The sequence below is a fragment of the Calypte anna genome, chromosome 7, assembly GCF_003957555.1.
Source record: "Calypte anna isolate BGI_N300 chromosome 7, bCalAnn1_v1.p, whole genome shotgun sequence".
In the NCBI taxonomy this organism is placed as follows: domain Eukaryota; kingdom Metazoa; phylum Chordata; class Aves; order Apodiformes; family Trochilidae; genus Calypte; species Calypte anna.
This window is the reverse complement of record NC_044253.1, coordinates 28,232,227-28,253,107: the sequence shown is the minus strand read 5'-3', so window position 1 is coordinate 28,253,107 and position 20,881 is coordinate 28,232,227. Positions and strand designations below refer to the sequence as shown.

Genomic DNA, 20,881 nt, shown 5'->3' with positions numbered 1-20,881 from the left:
TTTCCTTCAGAAAAATTCCCTGCAGGAGTGAAAATGTTTCCAGACTTAGAGCAAATCAAACAGAGATTTCATTGTGTTTTTTCAAACATTAGATGTATCCTTCCATCTTGAACAGTTCTCAGACTTCAGCATCACTATGCATGTTCAGAAAATGTTAAAACACAACAGAAAGGACAAAGAAACTGAAAAATCTGCAGAATAGTACAAATGCAGACTTGGACAGATGGGTCAGAACCAAGAGCATGCTCATTTTAAGAGAGTGTTTCCATTGCAAAAAAATGCAGAGAGGAAAAAATGGGCACAAATGCAAAATGGCTAGTCTGGATTTCTCTGCTCTATGCACACCAACAAGCAACACCATGTAAATTTTTAAAAAAACTTAAAAAGAAAAAAACAACCCACAAAAAAACCACAGTCATGAGGCTAATCCCAAACACAGCTGTGCACCATGAAGCTCTTCTCCTAGAGGCTTTGAAATGCTCCACAGGCTACTTTTAAGGGGCCTGTAAAACATCAACCAAGAAAACCAAGGCATCTGCAAACCAGAAAGACTGAAAAGGTGCTGCAGACCAATAGCAACTGAAACATATCAGCACTACTTACTTAAAATACCAAAACCAAAAGCTCAAACAAAGGGAGTCACTTCAACAAAGGCACCAACAATTCTTCAGCTAAAAAAAAAAAAAAGTCTATAAATTCTTAAGTATTCCAGGTCAGAATACTGCTAGTTTGTCTGTTTATAACCCTCAGAATCAAACCTCACATCTAATGTGCTTCCTCTTTTCTGCGATCTTCATGAACTGACTCTTAGCATCCCAACCACTGGAAATTCTTCCTGATCTAGATTTTGGATTCTGTGATTCTTCTAGTCTGCTTCTCCAAAAAAATGTCACGTATCAGATTTCCATCCTCCCAGTGCAGTAAAAAATGAAAACTTGTTCTTATAGGCCTTTCATAGGTAGGTAGGTAGGTAGGTAGTTTACCTATCAAGAGCCATATGAAAGCCACATGGTTTGTGCCAACTTACCCATGAAAGATGGTAATTGTTGTAAAGGCTTCTTGCACCCACAAAATACAGCTTAGAAAACAAACCAAAGTGGCTATGATAGATACCAAAGTACTAATCTTCACTGTCTACAGATCCAAATCACACAGACAAACTAAAAGTGAAGTAGTTGGTAAGACACTAACAAATAGGTATTTCCTCATGAAAACTTATTTGTCAATGCAAAAAAACCAACCAACACGAAAACTCCCTGAAACAGAACAGCTTCCACACCTGAATGCAAGTCCCAAACCAAGTTAAGAGGATACGCTGAAAACAATGCCTGGTGAATGGAAGGGCCTTGTTAGTGCACTGCTCTCCCTTTGAAGTCCCACAACACGTTGTTGGTTCTGCATCTCTCTGCCTCACTTGGCTTGTGCTGAAAAATAAAAATAAAAAAAAGCATATGAGTTTAGAGACAAAAATCCCAGTTTCATGTGGTTACTTAGTGAACCAAATGTGGCACAGTAGGATGAAAAATTAGAACGTGTGTGTCATGATCCAAACAGGTGCATACTACTACCAGACTCTACACAGGGATACAAAACAGATGTCAATCACAGGTGAAGGTGTGACTGCAGTAACAGGATTACTGTTTATTTCACAGGGCCTTAATTGTAATGATAGGTGTTGTGTGCTACCATCATGTAAATATTACAGCATCCTGTAAAAGAGCCAAGGACAGCAGTAGGTGAGTGTACAACACAGGTGACCCTTAAAATTAGGTCTGTCTTTAGGATACAATGTCCTGGGTATGCCTCCAGGGGCACTCAAGTGCAACTCCAAGCCTGTTCATAAATCAAAACATGCCGAGCAACCCCAGAGCTTACATGCAAGCATGTGCTCAGACAAACTTAAGACTGAGCTCTGGAGTGGCAAAGCCTGAGTGTGCTCAACATGGGTAAAAGCTCTCCTTCCACAATGTGCTACAGCCCAATCCATCAGCAGGTGCCCAGAGCTGAATGCTTCCTCAGCACAGCCTCAGTCCTTTGAGCCTGAGCTGCAAGCAGGCAACCAGACAGCAGTGTGGATGAGTACTGCAAGTGCTACACAGCTAGCTCAGTGCTGGCCTGATCTTGAGGCATTTGTCACCTTCATGTAGGTAATGTTGGCAATTCCAGGGCTGAATTTCATCTCTGTACACGTTGCTTTCTAGGTTGACAAGAAATTGTCTGTAACCTAACTGTTCCTTCAGCAATTTCTGTCATCAACTGCACTTTGACTGGGTAAAACTTAAGTTAGCAATATAAATCCTCTGAAAAATTCTGCCATTGAAAAGACTCTGTAGTTACTTAAACTAACCAGAGCTGTGGTGACATGCTTACCTAGCTTTGCCAGTCTACCCAAAAGAATGTAGTCTTTTTCATGTAATAAAAGCCAAAAATAATGGAGAGAAAAATTAAAAATAATTAATTAAATAAAACAAAGCGGCAAGAGCTTGCCAGTTCTGGCAAGGTTTTCTTGTAGTTTAAGTTTGGAGACATTTACACAGCTTCATAAACTAGTAATGTCCCTCTGTGTTACACCTCTGAGCAGCTCTTCAGCATCATTCCACCTACCCAACAATAAACCCTCCAACTGTCAGGAATGACAGCCCACTCTCCAGGGAAAAAAGCATCCCATTACTAGAATATACTCTCAGTACATTGCTCCAGCCTGGCTCTCATGTTAGCCCTCCCTACCCCTCACAGTCACACATGCACTGAAGCAAAATCACAACCGCAGAAGGATGCTGCAGACATCCAAGTCATAACACCTGGGTTCAGAGTTACTGTTTCTGTACAAGTATGGATCAACCAACTCTCAGTATGGTGAGAGCTGGAGGGATGTTGACATTAACTAGAAAGAATTCCCATAGAAGGTAACCTTATGAGTTGTTACAAGGTATTTGTTTTGTTGCGAAGTTTCATTTGATGTTAGATTGAGTTAAATCTAACAAAAAGCATGAGATTAAGTTTGATTTGCTGCAAAGAGAATTATGAGGTGCAGACTTAAAAAGAAAAAAAAAAAAGCTGTCAAAAAAGCTGTCTGAGAAAAGAAATCTGAATTAAAAGCAAACTGCAGCAAACTTCAGACCAGACTGCACACATTCTGTGCTTAGTACAGTACCAGATATTTGAAGGCAGTCAAAATACAGAGATTAATTAATAAGAATAAATTTTATCAGGCCACTAACAGCTTTTGTGGCATCTAAGAAACCAGGCCTGGGTACAGCTGAACAAACAATCCATATTTTTTAAACCACAAATCTAGAGAATGCCAGTCTTCAGGGAAAACACTGTGTGCCACCTTTACTTTACTCCCCTGACAAGCATTTCTATAGCCTTGTTTTTTCTGCTGACCGGTTTCAAGAGTTCAGCGTTTCAGCTGCTGGATACTCCCCCCTCTGCCCATTGCCACCCTGTCCAGATCCCAGGTCACTGCAGTCTCAGGGAAGGTCTAACCTGGTACGAGCACACGTAGCTCTTCGGAGTTCCTGGATCAGTTTCCCAGCACGCTCTGGCTCTCTGCTGGCTGCCTGCAGCAAGGCTTTCCGGAGCGCGTGCCGGCACTTCTTCTGACGGGATTCTGCCCGCTCCAGGCGGCAGAGGTGCTTGTATTTATGCTGAAAGTAAGTGCAAAGTCTGGTCACCCTGGAACTCCTGTCATCTGCAAAGTCATCATCAGACCTGAAGAAGGGAAAAGAAAAACAAATTGGCTTTAAGTTGGTTTTGTTTTGTTGGGTTTTTTTCCCCAAGGAAGCTAATTTTGGCCTTTTAATTTGAACTTTTGATGCTGGCATTCGTCTTCTAACCCCACACACAAACACTGAAAAGCTGAAATTGGGCAGGGATGCTGGAGGATTGGTAAGAGTATGAGCCCTTTTGAATTCTAAAGGTATTCACCCTTCTAAGTATGTCATTATTAGAGATTACACCAATTTATCACCAAGTCTGACACGTTTAAAAGTCTGGATCCTGCTGTTCAAAAAAAAATCTATACTGTTAACCTTTATTTACTGTGAATGTCTCAGCAAATGAGACAAACTCTTAGATCAAGGTGCAATTAATGGAAAAGACAAGGGTGGGGAACTACATAGTGGAAATTTATTGAAGAAAGGTCATGCAGGAGAATGTAGTCAAATTCTTACAAGTACCAAAACCGCTGACCTTTTCCAATTCCTTTTACTCTGCCAAGTGGTGTTTTCCTTCCTAAACCAAAATACAGTGCTAGCAGCTGATAATGCTTTCCCTTTGTTGCAGAGTTGAGTTACAGTACAGCCATGGAGAAGACATTCATAGCTCTAAGGGTACTGAGGAAAAAAATCTGATCAGGTCTAAATAACGACCAGATGAATGACTGATCCAACTCTTTGTTTGCCTAAGGAAGCAAAGAAAGCCTTCCCTTAAGAAAGCCTTCCCATTTATCTTGGCTTTCTGAATGTCCAGGCAGACATCAACAAGAGTATCAAATGACAACACATTCAGTTAAATGACATAAAAACCCTAAAACATAATAAAATCATCATTAGGACTTGTTTTAACAAGCTACCCAGAAGTCCTCCTCAACAAGCACTAGCTTGCAGAATGTTTTGATTGTTCACAGTGCAAGAAAGAGTACTGGATCTATGCAAAGCAAACTTGGTTAGTTTTTCCTTATAGAACAGAGAAAACTTTGCTATCTGTAAAAAAGAGCAAAGCCATGGGGAGGAAAACAAGAGCAAACAAAGGAAGCAGATGAAAAGTTCCCAAGGTTCATCCCGCAGAGCTTGGCCAGAGAGACTGAACGAGCTGACATTCAAACCTGCACAAAGCCAAGTGGACCACAACTGGCTGATGACAGATGTGCTACAGCAGCCATGATATTTACTAAATAAAGTGAGATCCAGAAATGCAGGCAGAATAGCTGTCTCTGAAAGGTAATATGACTAAGACCTACTTTCCTTTCAGGAAAATCTTATTCCATTCACACGCAGGCTAAATATGAGAGACTGCATCGATCTCTGCAGAAGCAAACACTGCCTTGACACAAAGGCTCATTTTTATAAAGTTGTGAAGTATGTAAAGCCAAACATTCTATATACTCTGTTTGTTAAAACAGGTAAAGATTATTTTCTAGAAGGACAAATTACAAGTAATTAACCTGTGCAATTAAATGCCAAATGGCAAATACAGCCTGACAAAAACACATAACATCTGTAAAGTTTAAACCATTTTCACATTGAAGATTAAAAGAAAATATACTTTTAAGAACTCTTGAAAAAGAATGCCTGCTGGGAAAATCAATCTCCTTAGAAAAATTTAATTGTGCACTATTTAGTATAGATTTTCTTTTTTCCAATATATTAATATAAAACAAGTATATATGGATGGGATCAGTTAGATATAGGGGGCAAGATTTCTAACAAAATTGCATACATACTGATTTAATTTTAAATATAGTTACACATTAACTGTAGGAAAGAGAAGAACATTCCTTGGGGAGGAAAAAAGTGGGGTTTTTGGATGGAAAGACTGTCTTTTTAAGCCACATATCTCTGTATTTAAGTCTTCTCCTTTCCTATTGCAACAGACTGAAAAAGTTATGGTATGTTAAAATACTTTGAAATGCAGTTTGAGATTTTTATTTTTAAAGTGTATGAATACATACACACAAGACATAGAAAGAAATCATGCCTGCAGTGGACAAGGTCTTATATCAAGCAAACAGTTTCTAAAAGCTTATTCTGAATTTTGTTTTTGTTTCTAGGATACTGAGAACCAAAAAATATTTGTATGCTCAAAGAAAACTAAAGATACCACAAAAATGTATTTTTTTTTTCACTTGGCAAGTACTGAAACAGAAAGGTATTTTTATTTTTGTCCTTTCATAAACAGTTTACCAACTTCCATTTATCTCATTCTCCCAAGCTGTATCTATAACTTCTAAAGTTCAACTTAATGTGCACTGTTTCATTTTGCAAAAGATTTCTCAAAGTGCACACAAACCATTTGATAATCCAATATGCTTCTTCCCAATCCTTCCTTTCAAAGTTCTCACACAGAAACATCATGGGAACTACTGCAGAGGGTTCATGATGAAAACAAAAGCAGCCTGAAGCACCAGAAAAAGCAAAGGGGTACTGCATGCAACCAGGCACCATTAGGGGACCAGGAGAACAAGCTCTCTAATCTGAGAGATTTGAACTGTAGTTCAAAATCCTCTGTAAGGAGGGATTTGAAGAACTTTCCATTCTCTCCTGCTTATTGGGAGTTATTAAATCCAACTTTGACAATAGAGTGCAGACGCTGACTCCTTTGAATGAACTGGTATGAGGAGAGACTGCAATTCCCATGCTCCCTTTTTAGACCCATTGCTTGAAACGCTCACTTTATATTTCAGCACAAGAAATGAAAGACTACTTCAGTTTAAAGTAATTTGTTTTCCAGTGCTTTTTAAGCTACAACACCCAGTAATCTAATCATCTAGGGGGATGCTTCACTGATCTGCAGCAGTATCAGCCCCTGTTTTCCAAGAGAATCCCTGCTCCCACAGCAAATCTCCTGTCATCACTGTGCCCCATGCCAACTCCTGCACTCCTGCTTGAACTCAGACATTTGTACCTGCCTAGAAGCCCTGCATCCTGGAATCCTGCAACCACAGGAGCCCAGTTTTTCAAAATTAAAGGACAGAATAATAAAAGCAAACATTTGGCCTGTGTTTCCACAGACGACTGCAACAATTTGCATTTAACAGATTAAAAGGCAAGAAGCAAATTGAACTCCAAAATGTATTACTGCACTGCCAGTTTAGCAAGACAGTGTCATTTTGACAAATTGTATCACCAAAGAAATAATCTGAACTCCTTTATCTACAGCAGCAGACAGGCCATATTGCAAAAGTGTCAAACTGGAACACTTCAGTCATAAAAACCTATACAGAAATTTGCAGAACAGGAATTAAAATTTTAAAAGGCTAATATCAAGTCAATGTATCAATGCTTATCTATGAACAAAATTAAACAGTTGTTAAAGAGCTAATTCTGGAAGGGTGATAGAAATATGAAAGCAGTCAATTCCATATAAAAAATTAATCCATCATGATTTACCTAAGACAGTGTTTAACTGAAGTGCATAAAACGCTAAAATGGAACAGAAAATGTAAATGTCAATACAAGGTATTATTTTCCCTCCATGTGTGAAAAGAATAGGAAGAATCCAAAGGAAGTTAAGACAAACAGAAGGCAAAACACTCAGAGATAACTTTGACAAGCTGACAAAAAAAACATGGATCTATGGAAGAACCACATCAAATGCCAAAGAGAGAAGAGTGTAAGCAAGTTATTTTAATAGATATATCTGCTTTGAAAATTACACGTGATTTAGAAATCTCAAAGTCTGTTCATGTTTTCCCAAAATAGTTTATTTAAAAGTTCCTTTTAAAGCTAAAACTAATGTTTGTGTAAGCTCACCCTCTCTGACTGCTGAGGCCCTAGAAAACACTGCTCACTCATAACAGAAGAGAAACCTTTTTATAAGCAGTCTACACACTGCAATTAAGCTTTGCTTGGCTGAAGACTCTCAGTATTTAGTATCCTGCTGCCTGTCCTGATGACAGTCATGGCTTTGCTGTTCACCTTGTGGACAATCTTAAGAGATGGTAGAGTTCTGTTAGGTTTCAGAATTTCCCACATAACAAGAAAACAATGTTTCACTAACATCATTACTGTAGCTGTGACTTTTAAAAATAAAAATAAATGGGAGAGAGTTGTAATATCAAAAAGTCCAGTTGCATAGTGGAAGAAAATCAAATTATAGAAACTACAATCAAACTTTACTGATACCCCAATTTCCTTTCGTTATGCTTGGGATTCTTTGCTTTAACTTTGCACCTTAAAATTTACAATAATAGATATATATTATCATGTCCTGCTCTAAGTCCAGGTTCATGACTCTGCAGAGTATGGAGAACACTGTAAGCCTGTCTGCACCAGAAGCAAACACCTGCTCTGCTGATGCCTTCAATCACATAACGTTTTTTCAGTGCTTCCAACAGACAGAGGTTTATTCAAAACTTAATTATGAAAATGCCATGCCCTTTAAAAACACATTAAAACAACATCCTGCACAATTACCATAAGGAATAATCAGTAAAATGTAACAAGTTCAGTAACAAAGTTATTCACAAATAGTAAGAAAGACAAGAAAGCAATGACAATTCATTTCATTTGGTTCTAATTCAGGAAATACCTCTACTCAGCAAGGCACAAAAGTTCATTAATAAATCCCACTCAGCTCAATTAAATTTAGGCAAATAAGCTTCAATTCTTTCCTGATGCATCCTTCTGATAGCAGGCTGCACAAAGGTCTTTAAGTTAGGTGGAAACTGGGACAGAAGGCAACAAGATGTTTCATAGCTCTTACAAACAAATGAGCTCAAACAACCCTTTGTTTCAGCAAAGCACTTGAACAAGTGCTGAGTTTCCACTGACTCCACTTGAACTGAAGCTCACATTTACATGATTTATTCCAGCAAGGCCAGCATGAATGCTGAAGAATGATACTCACTCATGTCTCTCATAGCCAAGGCTTTCTCGGATAGACCACGCAACCTGGTAAGGAGAGGTTTGCTCTGAATCATCCAATTCTTCTCCACTATCTTCAGACCAATCCAGCCCTAAGGGAATTGAAAACATGAAAGCTGGATGAAGAGTGTACCCACCTCATATAAATCTCTGAGCAGCCCGTGACACAAAAGATCAATGTGTAGAATACTTGCAAGCATAATTATCACAGAATTACAGAATTATCAGAGTCAGAAGGGACCTCCAGAGATCATCTAGTCCAACTCTGCCACTAAAGCAGGATCACCCAGGGTACATTGCACAGAACTGCATCCAGGCACATTTTGAGTATCTCCAGAGAAGGGGACTCCACAACCTCCCTGGGCAGCCTGTGCCAGTGCTTTGTTACCCTCGTAGTAAAGATGGGGTTTTCCTTATACTTGAATGGAACTTCCTATGTTCCAGCTTGTGCCTGTTACCCCTAATCCCTCTCACATAATTATGTTTGATTAAATCACATAATATTCTCAATTACACAGTAAAGTTACAATAATCTCTCAATTATGGTGTGCAAATAGCATGCATTGATTTTCTGTCAAATTTGTGTTTCCTTCAAAATCATTGTCTTCTTTAACCATATGCAGTGGAAGAAAGATCAGCAGCTTTCTTACTCACAGAAAAGTATCATAAGTTTTCATACCAAGCCCATGGAACCTTTAGAGACAGGGTAAGAGAGAAGTCCCTGCCATGAAGAACTGACTGCCTGGCAATTTTTACTACTATCTGATCTAAATAGGCCACGTTCACTTGTGTTTATATTCTGACCCCTGCTCTGTTCCAGAACAAGAGGAAAATAGAAAAAAATATCAGACAAAGCAGCATGGACAGGGATAGACAGACAGCATGTTTCTCTGCTCAGTCTCTGTAATTGCCTGCCAAACACATACATTAAAATGAAGAGAGCTAAAAAGAGAGATAAAAATATTCCTGCACTTATACTAAGCAGCATAATTTCACTTGCTGTTGATGCAGTATGATCAATTTATTGTACACATCAATAACCTCAGTTTCTCAAGACAAACACAACACCCAGAAACAGTGTCCAGTAAGCTCTCAAGTAAAGCTTTATCTTTTCCAGTTTTTTCCTATCTCTCCCACATCCAGCGTGGAATTCTTGCCAGTTCCTTGCAGCAGGTGGGATAAAATCCCATAGCTGCATTTATAAACCAGCATCATCAGTTTTTCATTTTCTTGTGTGTTCCTTGAAAACAGAGCAGCAGTTGGGCCAGAGTTAAGAAGCACTTTATTTTTGCTAAAAATAAACTGAAGTACCATATCTGAGATTATGTGGAAGTCAGACATTCTGAACTTGGGAAATGCATCAGCACTTGGTCACCTACTTTCAGAGTTAGACACACACATTCACACTTGGCATACACTTATCAGGAGCACTTTCATAATTTAGAATCAACACTTTAACATAAACCAGAAGTATCAGAAAGCCTCTTTGGCAGGAACTCCAGCACTCTGAAAATTCTATTCTTCCTCCTAATTTATGATCTGCATTTGAACCAATTTAAATATCTAAAGACATCAGAAAAAATGCCAGAATTATTCTTTCAACTAAATGTTTTCCTTCTCTCACTCCTTCCATAAAGAAAGGAAAAAACAACTTAATCATCAGATAAGGATTCAACAATCAATACCATGTAACAAATTATTTACCCAAAGTTTAAAACCCAAATCAGTGGTTGAATTGTTTTGCTTCTAATGGGCACTGCAGAAATTATGGAATTAAATTTAATCCAGATTCAGTTATACTCACACTGAAAACTGAAGCTGCATTAATATCCAACTACATGACTCTGATGTTAGTACACATAAAACTGGCTGCATCTTTTTAAAGATTCTGTGCAGTCATCTCTAGTGCCACTCTGTTGTAAAGAAATCCTAAAATTCTCTCAACTGGCATAACTAGTTTTTAATTTTAAGATATACTATGAATAAATAATAAATATATTTTCCACTCTCACATAATAAATAGGTGAATTCTGTTACTTTGCCAAATATAAAACGTTCAAATTGCCCACACACACAGTTATGCACCTGTGTGACTGTACATTAATAGATCTAACAAATTTTTTACTATGTCTTTTTTAAAAGAAAATTCATTCTTTTTACCACTTGGGGATGTAGAACATAAAACACAGAAAGTGACATTTCTACTGTCTTTCAAAATGCAAGTCACTTTCTAAGCTCTTAGGGTCTGTGACACTCAGAAGTGCTCTGGAGCTGCCATTCCTCACAAGACCTGTATTATATGCAGGACCATCAAAGGGGTTTTCTTAACATCATCCCTTGGAGACACGCTATGGGATGCTAATTATCTTCTGAACAAATAGTCAAGCTACCCCATGACTGCCAAAGGGCAGATCTTCACAACAAATTAAAAAAAGGTTAATTGAATAATAGCATAAATAGATGTTTGCAATTAAATAATGTTACATGAGAACATCCAGATTTTTCTGAAGTCTTTTTTTTTTTAATGTCATAAATGGCATTCTAGCTGTAGTATTACACACTGACTCCTGTTTCCCCTTTCCCTGTCAATATTTTACTTGTTAGAAAAGTACAGTCTAAAACCAAGTGGAAAAGTAAGGTAACTTTGGAGGATGAAGCAGCTGGGAGTACCTAGGTGTGTGTATTCATAACCAGACATTAAAAGCCACAAAGCCAGCTCCTTTTCTAAAGCTTTGTAGAGCACTACTGGCATAGCAGCAAGTTGGTTACATTTAGTTACATTTTCACAAGAAGCAGTTTATTAAAGTTTCTAGATAGTATGTAAGGAGGAGATTATTCCTGCATTGCTATGCAGCCAATACACCACCCCTCCAATTACCTTCTGTAATGGTGCTGCCTTCCTGCAGTTATCTTCTCCTCCTGTTCATCTACACTCTGTGCAAGCCCAGAATGGGCCCAGTCAAGAAAAATGCTTTTATGTTCCAGCATTCCCAGTCAAGTTAACTGAAATTTGGAACTGCACAGAACAGGCACTCATACAGGTACAGCTGGGCCACGACTACTACTCCAGCGGCAAACCTACAGTATGATGTCTGTATCATCCAGACAATGCTTTCTACACCTCAGTTTGATTTCTCAAGTTGTTAACAGGAGATTAAGAAGAATAAACAACTAAAATCCCATAAATAATATGCAATGAGTCCAGGCATTCCCTTCATAGAGAACAAGCAAAAGAAAACACCAAGAGATTACCTAGTTCAGGGTTATTTTGTAAGGACCACATATTAATGCAGGACAGGGCTACGAAGATATTGTCCTGTTGTCTTTTGTTCAGGACAAAAATTAAGCAGACAATGCATACATTATTTGTGGTGTATTAAGGCACAGACCCAGATTCACTGAGGCAGTGATCTGTCAGTCTCATACCATTTTCACCACTTCCCACAATTATCTACTCACCTAAATGTGGAAACAGATCAGTGTCCAGCTGCTGTTTTCGAGTGCACAGTTTCACCAGCCTCTGTAACTGGCTCATGCAGGATGAGTGTGGAGAAAAGGCTGTGGCTTTCATGAGGACCCGATCAGTCCTTGGAGGGTCTGTGACAGGAGCCCTAGGAGGTGGCAGGAGAGGCAGAGGTCTCTTGCCAGACAACTGCCGGGCTTGTGCTATAGTGTGTGTGGTGTATGCTGCTCCCTGCACTGGTAGGCTGGTGTTCAGAGGCTGAGGTGACTTGCAGCCAATGCCCTGTGGTAGCCCTGTTGGCTTTAATGAAGCTGATGAAGGTGGTAGATGGGAGTGCTGCTGCTGCTGCTGCAGAGGCTGCTGCTGCAAAGGTGCAGGGAGGGGGCTAAAGTGCTCTTGGCGAACTTTTAAAATCTCTGTCTCTCTCTGGCGCTGTCGGTTTTGAGCCAACTTGCTCTGCAGCTTTTTCCTAACTGTTGCCCCTTTTTTCAGGTCATCATCCTCCTCGTTGAAAGCAAAGGGGTCTTCTAATTCTGCCTCCAGATAGTGGAGAGGAAGCCTTGCCCCTGGAGGGGAGAGAGACATCCCATCCACTCCATTGGGCATCTTCAAGGCCACAGTGGGCACGGTCAGGCCGAAGGCTGTCGCATCCATCTGGTGCCTGACCTTTACCTCTTCTATGGGATCATTCTTTTTCTTCCTCTCCTTTTTCGGTATAAAGCCAAGTACCTGCAGGTGGCTGTTGCAGTACCTTCGAAAAGGAAAAGCAGTCAGTTATTAACTGAACTCTTTTAAGTAAAATCTGAAGAAAACTGACATCATTAAAGGGAAAGAAACACACACACATCTCACACGAATTTAGACCTAAACACAAGAGGTTTGATAAGAAGCAAACACAACTGCTTCTAACACAACTGTGGTGTTCCCAACCCTAACAAAACCCAAAAACAAGTGATATTCTGTAATCTTAGGGTACAGAAGTCTCATGTTATTGTTCAAGGGAGATTCACACACAACCACTCAAAGTATTTACTCTCTAGTAGGGTAAATACTCATAAAGCTAATGGAATGTCTGATACATAAAACTAAAATCTCAAGTCTCAGTCAATGGTTTTGAGACCATTAATTCTAGTAATTTCAAAAGCTCCCAAGGAAAAGTTAATTGAAGATTACTTCCAAATAGTATAAATATTTAAGTACTGTTTTAGAAGTTTAACATGATGAATTTTGTAGCCAGAGGATTAGCTGCATGTTTTCCAAACAAAAATCTAGCTTAAAAGAAATTCTCTGCTGCTAGAATATGCTTACACAATACTAGGAGTATGTAAACACACAATCCACAAACATGGACTTTAAGCTCTTCTAACACAGAAAAAAAAATAAATTTATGTTATAAAAAAAGAAAAGAAAATCCTCTCCAAAAGATTGTAATGAAAAAACAAAAGAAGAATTGCAATTTATGGCCACAGTAAACCATTACTTTTTGTTTGATTAAAACAAGAAGGTGATAGGAATGTAGGAACCATGAACTGATACTTTTTCTGTTTCACACAGGCAGGCTCTCCTGCCTCTTTAGAAAGTGACCAGCAATCAGACTTCTGCCCTTGCAGGTTCCCATATATAACCTGCAGCTTTATAGACAAAAACAAAGGTAAGAAGATACAAACTATTAATGAAGAAGCTTAATTAATTATGGTATTCATGGGTATGAATAAGATAAAGAAACAAGATAAAGAAATACACCATGAAAGTATAAAATCTGATCAGTATGAATCTGAGAAAAGTACATTTTGTGAACAAATATGTTAAAATTAAAATTTCCCTGGTCTTTATGCACAGAGTAAAAATAAGAGAAAACCCCAAACCAAAACCCCCCAAAAGGCTTAACATTTCAGTTTAGTAACTTTCAACTTGCTGTTGCACCCCTAAAGAAGCAATATGTACACTACTTCTGAAGAATCCATAACAGGTAAAAAGTAAAAAGCAGATTCATAGTTGTGCTAATTAATGTTCTCCATACATGTAAATTATTAAGGAATCTACACCTATGGAAATCCACAAATCAAAAAGGGCTGAAAAGTACTGCTATTTATAATTGTCTAAATAAGTTCTTTATCATATGAATATGTATGCAATAAATAAATCTAAATGAGACAAGCTGAAAGGCAGCAAGGTATGGAGTCCCTACCATAATACACTGGCATACTGTAAATTTATACTGAGAGATGCACTTCTAAAAAAATTATATAATGAGGGATCAGTAATGCTTTCCTTAAAGTCAACACTGTTCCCATAATTAAAATTAAGCACTTTTGAAGTATTTTAACAGAACTGATGAGATCAATTAGAACAGCACTTTTAGTATGACAGAAGAAAAAACAAGAAACAGCCAAAACAAACAAAATAGAAATTTTAGTCCAATAAAAAGAATTTTGTTCAATGTAGATGATTCCTTTATATTCTTCAGAACTTAAATAGTGACACATTGTGCTTGTACAGGAGTGAGGTGGTAAAACTGATTGGTCTGTTTTCATTGTGAAAAAAACAAAGAGAAAGAAAAAAAAACAGAATATGCAAATAAATGAGCTTGCTAACATTCTCTGAATTTTAGGATATTACACTAACACACACATTATTTAACACTAACAGCATTTTTTTTTATATGGCAGAGAATAAAACTTTGGCTCTTAAAATAGACCATCTTGCATCACTGGAAAGCCAACAAGATCTTTGACAGGCATCACCTCTGGACACAAACCTGTGGCTATCAGGCTACACCATACTAAAGGCTGCACTTGCAGACTCCAGTACACATTGAGCTGTCTCTGTGCTTCAAGTTTTGTCTATCAGCTCTTGGTCTTCCAGGATAACCAAGGCTGACACACCTTGTCCACTGGACTGAAAGGAGCAAGAAGCAGACGAGAAGAGCATTTAAGTCTTGTCTGGGTAGAAAAAAGCACATGCAGGCAATTGTGTCTAAGCACAATTTAGGAGCAGGAACCCAACCCTGGCCATGCCAGACTCTAGCTGGTCCCAGGTGGGCACACACATCTCACTTCCCTGTCCTTCGTGTTCCAGGACATCTTATTAATTGTCCCTGGCCCAAACTGGCTCTGATTACACATGATTCTGCAGAGCATGGTGCAGACATTAACTAACAGAGCTGGAACCAGACTATAACCAGCTGAGTTAAGATAAATCAAGGAAGGCATCAGCAGTTGATGCTCCGTTGAAGACAGATTATTGGGAAGACTCAAACAGCATCAGCAAATAGAATGGCTACAAGAACAAAACTCGTGGGAGTCAATCTGGCCTGCAAGAGTCAATTCTGATGTGCCTTAGTGGCACAATTCATCATCTTTACACCTGCCTGTGAGTTATTCTCAGCTGCCAGTATCATATTCAGCATCTAATAGATGTTCTTCCCCCTCTTCTTTACTCAGTGCCAAAGGCACTTACTCTGTGCAAGTGAGGCAAGTGCAGCCAACATAGACAGCAAAAGAAGTGGGCTGATATATATCCATTAAAACTATAGAGACATGAAACACAGAAGGTGACAAGCTCCAAAGGCTTTAGTTAGACAATATGCTCCATCAATAGGACAGCAAGGTTCCAAACACCAAGGTTTTACACCTCCAACTGCAGTCTGCTTTCCAGTACATCCCAGACTGCTATCAAGTTCTGTCACTTAAATATCCAAATAAACTGAGAGCATCTTGCATATTAACAGAGTACTTAACAATTCTCTTGGAAGAGAGAAATTAGAGAAAAAAATTAATTTTAAATCCAGCTAAACTGTAATAACCCTATTCTTAAAAATAAAGTGGAACCTCATTATCTATGTGTGCATTTGGGTAAGAAAAAATTAGGAGATGTGTATTTATACTAAATACAGATACAGAACTTATGTCTGTATTATCCCATATATATTCTTTTAAAAAAAAATAGCGAATAGTTGAATAGAGAAACTGGGCCTCAAATAAGGCAATGAAATCATGTACTGTTACTAGATTTAATTTGTAGAATGTTTATAGTTAATAAGAAATCTAATAATATAGTAACATATTACACATCTTTGTGCCTGGTAGCATCTCATTTGTCTGGAGTCAAGTAGGTTTTTTTTTTAATTATCTGTGGACAGACTGTGAAGCTTTGGGCACATAATGCATGCATCTTGGTAAGAATTTTTTTTATGTTTAAAAGCCTATTAGTTGTCAGAGCCTCATAGAGCCTGCTTCTGGTCATGTACATGTCTTAAACTGTGAAAAAGTGACCACCTGACAGCAATTGTGGACATCAAAAATTAAAAGCTAAATGAAAATCTTGGATGTAGCAAAGATCTTTATAGCAAACAGAGTGTGAAAAAAGTCTCTTAAGAAATAGATACAGGTTTGCCTACCAAAAAGCAATTTAGAGCAGGCACAGCCTTATCAGAGGCATTCATTGAATTTTACTGTTAAAATTAAACTCTGTCCTTAGAAGAAGTCTTTTAAAATATTCTTTCAAATTATCACATCCTCATTTGAAATTAAAAGTTTATTTTCTCCTTCAGACACCTGCTGTCCTCTTCAAGTTATGTAATGTGACACTCGACATGTAACTGAATTATTCTAATATAACGTGCACCAGATGTCATGACCACACTTCATTTTAACTTGAGAAAAATCAAAAAGAATAAAGTTTGAAATCAATTCAAAGGTGTAAAGAAAATTTTCAAATTCCATATGAGACCTAAAGAAGTGTCATTAAGAATTACTATTGTTTTTAAGTATGACCTCTGGTAAATAGCAACTCTGGCTCAGTCAGCTCTTGCATCTGAAATCACAGCATGCCAGCCAGGCTAACAATTTCCAGGAGCATTTCTGCACACTTATTTCCAAAGAGTTTCAACTGCAGAGTAGCAAAGAGACACTCATCACCTGTCCAATTACAGCTTAAAGTTACTAATCTTGTTCCACTTAAGCACTTGCTCTATAGCTTTTGACAAACATTCCTGGGTTTTTCTCACTTCACCAGTCTTCCTCGACTGAAATGGCAGGTGAAGTGCAAGTTAATTTAGAGCACAGTCCTACTGTTGCTTTAGACAAGAGAGGGAGCTGTGAGCCCAGAAGGAAATTACATGCAGGGCACAGTGTGAACATTGCTAATAATGCAAAAGGTTAGGGAATGGCAGCTTATACTGTGAAAGGTCAGTGAGTAGTGGCTTGATTATTTTTTGGGATATTTTGTTTAAATTTTATGTTAAAAGATAGTTTCCAACAGAACAAGCCTCAGATAATTAACACATACCAATTAAATACTGTGTTACTGACAAAACCTGCAACATTAACTCCGAAAAATTGAAGTCATATGTACCTGGCAGCCAAGATTAGGCAAATTCTGCTATATCAGCCCAAGCAACAACAGTGAGAGTGTTTGGTGTTCAGGAACTTTTACAGCAAGGAAGAATGTCCTTGTGGTTACAGGAAGAGCTGCAATTCAGGAGATCCAGTTTGAATTCCCAGCTCTCCAACAACCTCAAGTTCCCTCTCTCACAAGGCATTTAATACCTGGGGCACCTTGGCCATCTTCATGTGGGAAGGGAGAGAGAAAGGAAGAGGGAAAGCAGAGAAGAAAGGGAGTGGACAGCACTTTCCCAGATAGCTCATCTCTTATCAAATAATAGTTATTTTATTCCAATAATTCCATACTACAGATAAGTACCAAATGTCAAACACTGAATTGTAATTTGTATTTGTATTCATCTCTATGTGTCACTACTGTTTGTCCTGAAAAATTAGATGGAAGTGTGCTTTTGACACAGCTAGCCAAACAAGAAGAGCTTTCCAAGAGCATGTACTGTGACCAACAAAGTAAATTAGTTAGAAGAGCAGGTATTGAGTAGCAGGCTTAATCCACAATTTATAGTGGATTTAAAAGAAGCAATAAACTCTCCCAAAAACTTCCTTGGGAGTCAGGTACTTCCCACTTTCTGAGTAGGTGACTCCCATAGAAAATAAACCAAGCTTACTGGTCTTAAGGAACATCCTGGAATTCGAGCCACTCAGGCCAGTCCCTCCCTCATCCTGCAACCAGGCAGCATCTCAAAAGACAACTCATGCCTATGTCCCAGAGACTTCCCCGTTTGCAGAGGGGTAACCACAACGCACCTACAGTCCTCAGACTTGGGGAATTTAAAGTGAATTTAAAGTGAATTTAAAGTGAATTTAAAGTGAATTTAAAGTGAATTTAAAAGAAGCAATAAACTCTCCCAAAAACTTCCTTGAGAGTCAGGTACTTCCCACTTTCTGAGTAGGTGACTCCCATAGAAAATAAACCAAGCTTACTGGTCTTAAGGAACACCCTGGAATTCGAGCCACTCAGGCCAGTCCCTCCCTCATCCTGCAACCAGGCAGCACCTCAAAAGACAACTCATGCCTAGGTCCCAGAGACTTCCCCGTTTGCAGAGGGGTAACCACAATGCACCTACAGTCCTCAGACTTGGGGAATTTAAAATGATTTTAAAGTGAATTTAAAGTGAATTTATAGTGAGTTTAAAAGAAGCAATAAACTCTCCCAAAAACTTTTTTGGGAGTTGGGTATTGCCCACTTTCTGAGTAGGAGACTCCCACAGAAAACAAGACAAAGTTTATTGGTCTTAAGGAACATCCTGGAATTCGATCCACTCAGGCCAGTCCCTCCCTCATCCTGCAACCAGGCAGCACCTCAAAAGACAACTCATGCCTAGGTCCCAGAGACTTCCCAGTTTGCAGAGGGGCAACCACAACGCACCTACGGTCCTCAGACTTGGGGATGGGGTTGGTGCAGCGCTGGCTGTTGTACTTGGCCACATATTCACATTGCTTGAAGGGGGCAGTCTTGTCCTCCAGAACGTGTCTGATACAGAAGGCGTAGCCGTTGAGTCGCCTCTGCTTGCACAGTTTGGGGCTGTAGGAGCACAAAGGCTTGTTGTCAACCTCAGAGAAGTGTATGTGTTTGCCTTCATACATCACGTGACTCTATTCCTTGTGAACATCAGCTGAAAGGACAAAAAATAGTAAAACAAATCACGTAAGGGAAAAAAAAACCCAAACCAAATAACGCACTCGTTGCGCGTTTCGTTTAGGCAAAGAAGAGGGACCCAAAACAATACCTGATTTTAAATCTTCTGTACCATATCAATGTTAAGAGAAAGGCCCAAGGACACAACTATTCTGGAATGATGATGAAGCAAGGTGATGCAGATTGTCTAAGGAAAATATCAAAAAGGTCAACGTCAGTCAGAATAAAACAGATATTATAAATAACTGGCCAGATGTAGCCCCTGAACCCATGATTCAGATAGCATCCAGAAAGCCAAATCCAAGAGCACAACAGTTTCCAACCAGTAGTCCCAGGTCTTTGGAAATGGTGAAATTATTGGGGGAAAACCCAAAATCTACTGTCACAGGTCTTAAACTTGTGAAACAAAACTCCACTCATTTACCAGAAAGTTATTAGAAGCTAAGTTGTAAAAGGTTAAGCAAGGTTTTTTTATTTTTTAAAAAGCTTTATTTACCATACCCGACAAGCAGTCTTAATGTCTTACAGTTACCCACAGGAAGCATCAATATGCAGTCCTTCCTAAGGTCATCACAGTTCTTCAGTGATGAACTTTTCCTACCTTATTATACTTATTTTAAGTAAATGTGGGCATTAATAATGTCAGAGGCAGTATTCCCATCAATGCCAGCAGTGCTGAAATGTCATTTGAGCAAGTGGCTAGGATTTTTTTAGCTCTAAAATAGATTCCTACAGTGCAACAAATCCATGCAATTATAAGGTACTTTTAGAGTCTACTTTTTATAGTCTTAAGACGATGGAGTCCTTGGGAATAATTTTAAAAAACAAAACAAAACAACAAAAAAACCCAAAAACCAACCAACCAAAAAAAAACAACACAAAAAAATCCATCAAATCACCCCAAAGCAGCTTCTAATAAAATTATTAACAGTACACATATTCTGCAGCAAACTGCTTCACTCACATTAGTCTGCAAAAGGCAGCTTTCATTCAGAAAGGCCATCCTAAAGCACTGAAATAAACTCTTCTGAACACAGTATATTCAGTACTCAGTTCAGTTTCATATGCTGTACACCAAACAAAGGAATGTACATAGACATGTTATTCAGGAAATACACAATAAATTAGAGGCACGCAACAAACGTGCAGATTATCACCTCAATCAACTTACTTCTTCCCAAAAGAAGTAAGTTCTTCTTCCCAAACTTACTTCTTGCATCAAAATGGCAAGAATACACTTGGAAGGAAGAAGCCTACACAGACTCTGTAGACAGATGCAGTTTCCTCTTGTGAAGGTACAAGCCTTCACTTCCCACCTGGAGTGGGAACCTTGAGAAAATGAAGAGCGCTTTGGCACACTGGCATTTAGAAGAGCAACCTGAAGTCACTTGGGCAAAACAAAACACCTTTTCACACCTCTAAATGTAAACTGAATAAATCATTTCACTATGATGAATAAAGGCATTTCACTAGCATACATCTAGCTGCAGAAGCAGGACAGAAGACTAAGAAAAATAAAGAAACACACTTAAAACTCTTGAAATAGTTATATATGAACTTGTGTAGCATACTAAGATCCAGAATAGATATGTGCACTACTAAACATAACTAGCACAAGTACAAGCAAGCTGATCAATCATTTGACAACAAGGAACATGTAATATTTCCTTTCACGTGTTGCCTTTCCATGCACACATGCAAGCACACCCCACATTCTCAAGGTGCAGGAGCCTTACACTTTGTTTACACTAAATAGCCACAACACAACCAGGGGCATCTAATCCAGTTC

General features: G+C 38.6%; 1 protein-coding gene across 5 annotated transcripts in view; it reads right to left on the bottom strand.

Annotated features, from left to right (window-relative positions):
* INO80D (INO80 complex subunit D) overlaps window positions 1-20,881 on the bottom strand; it is a 33,453-nt gene that overhangs the window by 5,274 nt on the left and 7,298 nt on the right. For all 5 annotated transcript variants that reach the window (XM_030454612.1, XM_030454611.1, XM_030454610.1 and 2 more), the window contains 6 exons: window positions 19,184-19,279; window positions 18,823-19,069; window positions 12,048-12,802; window positions 8,572-8,680; window positions 3,490-3,714; window positions 1,315-1,424 (listed from right to left, as the gene is read on the bottom strand). In XM_030454612.1, the coding sequence (XP_030310472.1) occupies window positions 1,315-1,424; window positions 3,490-3,714; window positions 8,572-8,680; window positions 12,048-12,802; window positions 18,823-19,040 (1,417 nt within the window). In that variant the 5' untranslated portion in view covers window positions 19,041-19,069; window positions 19,184-19,279. The remainder of the gene's footprint in view (window positions 1-1,314; window positions 1,425-3,489; window positions 3,715-8,571; window positions 8,681-12,047; window positions 12,803-18,822; window positions 19,070-19,183; window positions 19,280-20,881) is intronic.